Consider the following 6,000-nt stretch of genomic DNA (forward strand, 5'->3'; position numbering starts at 1 on the left):
ATCATCTCAATATCACTTCCAAACGTTTTTGTTCATTCGATCATTTACTTTTTGGTCAGGTTAAATAATTAACCCCCGTACACGTGCGGAACAAAGAAACAAAATCAAGCTCACGTCTAACTTCTTATGACTCAATAATATTGCCGACTTTTTACTAAAATTTTCCGCAGGTTTCTAAATAATTCTGCGAAACCGAATATCGACCTAACTCACCTAAAATGAGTAATTTATGAATGTGATCGATATGTGTATATACGTTCGTTAGACTTCTCAAGGTCCTTGGGTCAACTGTTGTCATGAAATGTTGTACGATCTTTCTCTCTGATTCGGCTCATCAGGCGGATCGATTATGCAAATGCCAAAGAAATGCGAGGTATCGCAAAACCCACGGCGGACACAAGTTTCGTAGATCTTAAAACCACATAGAAATAATTTCCACATATGCTAAAAAAAGCTCGAACAGTTACGAAATTTTAGTGACAAAAAAAATTCAAATTTCGTTTCGAATGAGAAGTGACATCGTTACGTGTGTAACAGTAATTTTCAATCAAGTTTTAGTATCGGTATTTCATGTTTCGGGTAACTTGTCAATATTTACTTGTAACCTTTTTTTCGATATATCAGTTCGGAGAATAAGGTCATTCAATGTAATGTAATCCAGAGTACGTATTTCTATTCTGCAGTCCAAAAGTGATCGTTTCTCATTTTCTATAAATGGTCATGTGTGTCAGAGTCATCCTGACCGATGGAAGGAGTAGAAGGAAAGAGGAGGAGGAGAAGTGGAAAGACGAGGACGAGGCGATGGTCGTTCCGAGTTTCTCGCTATCAGATGCAAGCCATAAGACGAAGTATGGACTGATCACGTCAATGTTTGCCGGTAGCATTGATTGATACCCCTTTCAATAAATGTTGAAGTTCTCCAGTAGATTGACACTGTCTCGCGAGAACAATTATTTGAACAGAAAGTCCGCAACCACATGGTCAGCGACATTCGTACACTTGAAAGCGGAAATTTGGAAACGAAAAAATAAAAATGCTGTTCCAAAATAAGTCACTTGTAAGAGAAAAACGCAAAACATTTGAATCGAGGAACCGAGAGATTTTTTCACAGAATTTTTCCGTACAAATTCGTGTTTATTAACGACATGAAAATAGAAATCTTCCCCATTTTTGAGCGAACGAAAATTGTACACCCTTCATTTTTGGTCACCAATTCTTTTTACCATGTTATTCAGATTCGTAATTGCCGATGCCAAGCCTTGCGCTGCCCAAGAATTCTCCATGTCCATTGAAACTCCTCGAGCACCGAACATTTGCGATTCGATCGACATAATTCTTTCACATTTTTTTTAACGACCGAGCGTATTGAAAATAAATATAATTGGATAAACAAATGAAATAACAATCAGATTCGGGACTCAATTAAATGGTTTCTTGTCGTGCTTAGATGGATAAAAAAAAAACTTCTTGAAACTGTGATTAACCAGTAACAAATTTGGTTCGATAGCCCGCACTTAGGATATTCAGTCAATTTTCTATATAATAATGTTGCGAAAAAAAAAAATCGAAGACTCGACATTCAATTCGTAGGAATAATTCATTAACAATATTGTTGTATAATTTAAATGCGAGGTGAAAATTGATTGCGTATTATAAATTAAGGTCAGAGGTTGCTACCACACTGCGTTGCTACCGCGGTTGTTTCCACCCCATGGACGGGGTGTCGCGTTTGGATCCAATATGGCGCTTGCGCGTGGAGAAAAGCGATCGCCCGGCACAATCAGTCCAAGATATCGTGGGAACCGGAATAAAAATGCGGCTTAAAATTCATTACTATATTCTTATTTTTTATCTGATTGTTTATTTGACGAATTATGAATTTTTTATATTTGATCTTCTCCGAGTATAGTGATAAAAACAATTCAAACCCCCAGATAGTTTTATCTTTAACAAGCACTATCGATTTCTATTCGAAAAAAAAATCCATTTTTGGATCTAGATGAAATTCTGAGGATCATTTTAGCCAGTTCAGTCGATCGACGATCTAACAATGCTGAAACATTAAGGCGAATCTTGCACATATCATACGCATTCAGATTTTACTCAGCAAAGACCTGAACAAAAAACCAATAGTTTGTGACCCGGAAATGACGTCACGTAAATATAAATGAATACCTACATAGATTCACACTGACAGCTGTATGCTATAGTCAAGAACTGCTGAACTTCGTGGTTGAGAAGTCAAGCGTTTCTTAATTCCTTCTCAATTATGACGGCCACGATCAACTGTAGTTTTCTGTCGTCTTTTGCTTCTGATTCATTCGAGTCACTCGTTCTTTACAATTGCAATTCAAAAAACAATTGAACAAACCCACGACTAATTACCTACACATGTGTCAGATCTTGAAGCTTGGCATTTGAACTTCGAAGATTATCGCCAGAATTGATGTCCTACTCTTTATCGTCGCAAATTTCGTTGAAAATTACATTCGGCGGAACAAAAAACTAAAAGAAAAAAGTTTAGAAAGAAAAAATTGAGCAAGTGGGTTGTATTCTAGGTCGTTCATATGGTGCAGCAGACGAAGTTAGTCAAGGCAAAGAGACCATCGTGTAAGTTAGAGCTGATATTTGTCCGCGTGGGCTCGCCTTGGGATTCGTTCGCGATGCTTCTGACGTGACGTGTCGCATGGGTATGAGTAAGCCTAGGTACTAGTTTATAGTTTTTCGCGCCATAATTCATCGAGGCACGACAAATAGTATATCTAACTATATAAGCTCTGAGCATCAGGATTCGGCAGGAAGAGCGTATAAATTATGCGGTAATTATCCATCGAATATCAAAGGAATCTCTATACACGATCTGAAAGTTTTAGTGCAAATATTATGAAGTGATTTTCGGTTTCTCGCATCGATATGAGAAAGTTTTACAGTTACGTTGAATTAGGTTGCACTACATAAATTGTAACTACTAATTCAATAGTTATCATGACTTCTCTTACCTGCATCATTTCCAGCCGCGAGGAAGCCGCCTGAGAAACAGCCATTTTATCTGAACAATTTTTCGTTTTTCTTCTCAATTTCTTTATCACAGCCGAACGATCCAGATACGTTCAATTGTTTCTGAAAATAGAGAGAAAACGAATGGGAAAGAGTAAAATAGAACACATATCATTATTGTAATGGTAGGATGAAAAATGAATTCGCAAATTGGGTTGTTACAAATTTCTACCCACTCAAAAGAGATTTCCATGTCAGTAGATAGTGGGCAGATATACCCGCTATATGAAGAACGACAATATAAATATAATAATTTATCGGTACCCATCAAGATACAGGTACCTGTAACTACTTTGCATAAATTTATAGCTGGGACTTAGAGTCGTATATATTTATAAATGGCGTCGGATTGTCTCGAGGTGCGAAATCGCGGTGGCGATTTGCGGTTATTTGCTCACGTGATGCTGTATAGAATATCATGTTATGATTAATTATTAGATTGTTATTGTTACCGGTATTATTACAAACAGTATCAATTTTATTATCATTATTTATAGTCGCAGAATGTGATCATCCGCCGTTATAACAGCTGCTGACGCCTATACAAATATCACATAATGAATAAGAAATCCATCTCCTACGCGATGATGTTTTTTGTGCTTTTGTCCCTCTACATTCGTCTGCACATCCTTTTCTTTTTACTGAATAATTTTTATCGCAGTTATTCATAAAATTTTTTTGCTCGAAACATAACTTTTTCAAGGTGTATTCAGCTTCTAATTTTTTGTTCAACGAGACAAGTAGTAGGTATGAATATAATATGCGACGAATCGTTGGAATAAGCGAATAATGAAATCGGAGAAAGTGAGATTCATGTACATACGTTTATTCGTGAAAGGATTAAAACCTATGACGGAGTTTGATGATGTCATACATCAGGCGAGGGGTGTGTGCAGATTTTAGCCTCGACAGGATGAAACCTCGCCCTGTTTTCGGTTTAATTTTACTAATAACGTCTCTAAGTACGTACGTACATGTTGTATACATGACCTGTAATGGGCATCCAGAAGTGTGTTCAGAAATGGTTATGTACCCTAGCCGTAGGAACCGCGCCTTTCGAGGGTGTGTTTTTGTGCAACGCGTGCGCCTCTATAGAGAAATTTATTTATAACGGAGATGATACGCACGTCGTTAAAATATACGCTTAGTTAATTTTTGTTTCTTTACGCATCTTGCGTGAGGGTGCGGATCCTCATTTCGCACGTTAACAAATCATCGTTATGGAGGGTAGGAAAGAATATTTTGAAAACGAGATATATCTGATAGGCTTATCGTCGCAAATATTATGCGAGTTTTCATCAAAATTTCCCATGGTGTCCCATTAAAAAAAAAAAAACCCAAAAAAAAGATGTTTTTCCATAGGCTTTCACTCACCGTAGAAAAACGTTAACGTGCGCAATGTACGTGAAGAATAGGAAAACAGGTACATACTCCTACGGTGTTTATTCACCATCGCCTGAGGCACAATATGTGATGAGTTTATGTGTACATAGTCTATTATACGTATATTATGTGTATAACAATATACATATGTATAGAACCGTTACGTAAGAAGTTCATTCACAGCTTTGCAGCTGCCGCTGAGCTGTAAGGCAGTGAACAGTGATCATCATGTTTGCTATAATTAGCCATCGAGTCAAGATTACCTTTTATGTTATTCGGACAATTTACACACTCATAGGTATATATAGATATAGGTTTGTATATATTTTACACGATCTCAGTTCGATCGCCGAGTCGTGATATCGAATAAATCCACTCGTGCGTACATGCCTTGCATCCACATACGTATTTATGCCTTTGAGAAATTTTGAGATTGCAAAATTGTCAAAGATTGCGAGATTGTTTTTTGTATTCTTTTTATTCATTTGGCCAATCTTTTCATTTTGTAATCCTTTCAAAGAAATAATTGCACTGTGTATTGACACACGAATTGTCAGTGAACTTGTTTCTGACCCCTCAGGCCACGAGGATTTATTTTTTCCCAATTAGGTACCCGCACACCGATCAACCCTCACCATTTTTTTGGACTCGTCGATTATTTTTTTTTTCACTTCTGATTTTTAAAAATTCTGTATTTCAAGATACAGTCTCGAAAAATTAAATGAAACATGCAAACTCAAATTCTCTTATCAGTTTTCGTATCCTTTCCCAAATTTACTATCGTTACCAGCATGTCTGAGCAATGTAACGTTTACTGCGAATGAATGACAAAAAGCGATCGTAAATTCGATGACATAGCGTTGCTTACTTACCTTAGCAAGGGTTTTCCGATCAGCTGTTGAAATCAGAAGTATATAAAGTTAGGATCTTGTGTTTAATAGTTAAAAGAGACGCGTCCTCGTCGGTAGAGATCCGATATTGTACTGACAATCTCATAACGTCCCTCTCCTATCATTCTTGCGACTAACTACGTCAGCTCTTTCACTCCTTTTCTCTTTCTAGCTCTCCTTGCTGTCCAAAGAAGAGCGAGAGGTACGCTCCGGGAGGACCAAAGCCACGGAGGGTTATCAACCTGCGGCTCACTTTGCGTGTAACCGCAAGCCATATCGCGATCTACATATATATATGTATTTATGTAGAACATATGTACACATAACGTACGTAGGATACGCATGCGGGATCAAAACTTGTAGAACACAAGAGCTGAAGGAAAAAAAATCAAGCGCTCATTCGACTGACCGTACATTTGGCCAACCCTTAAACTCCCCGCTTGGATTAATTCCGGGATAAAAAAAAAAATTTCACTTCTCCCGTTCGTTTTCCTCTGATGATCTGATGATAGTTCGAATCCGAAACACCATTTTGGATGAAACGTTCTCACGGATACCAAAAAATTCGACAACGGAAGCTATCGTCAAAATCCGTTTGAATAGAATTTCTCCTTTAAAATTTTGTTTCATTCGGACAGCACTGAAATCGGTTTTTAGCTGCACATGTATA

General features: G+C 37.4%; 1 protein-coding gene across 4 annotated transcripts in view; it reads right to left on the reverse strand.

Moving 5' to 3' along the window:
• Nucleotides 1-5,462, reverse strand: part of LOC105689508 (muscle M-line assembly protein unc-89-like) — a 13,334-nt gene extending 7,872 nt beyond the window's left edge. For 2 of the 4 annotated variants that reach the window (XM_048650423.1, XM_048650422.1), the window contains exons 1-2: nt 5,313-5,462; nt 3,000-3,120 (exon numbers count right to left, since the gene is read on the reverse strand). In XM_048650423.1, coding sequence (XP_048506380.1) covers nt 3,000-3,044 — 45 coding nt within the window. In that variant the 5' untranslated portion in view covers nt 3,045-3,120; nt 5,313-5,462. Of the gene's footprint in view, nt 1-1,223; nt 1,692-2,999; nt 3,121-5,312 lie in introns of those variants that run through there. The other 2 variants (XM_048650421.1, XM_012406566.3) reach the window with 2 other exon arrangements.
• Between the last annotated feature and the right edge of the window lie 538 nt (nt 5,463-6,000).

Source organism: Athalia rosae, chromosome 2 (assembly GCF_917208135.1).
Source record: "Athalia rosae chromosome 2, iyAthRosa1.1, whole genome shotgun sequence".
In the NCBI taxonomy this organism is placed as follows: domain Eukaryota; kingdom Metazoa; phylum Arthropoda; class Insecta; order Hymenoptera; family Athaliidae; genus Athalia; species Athalia rosae.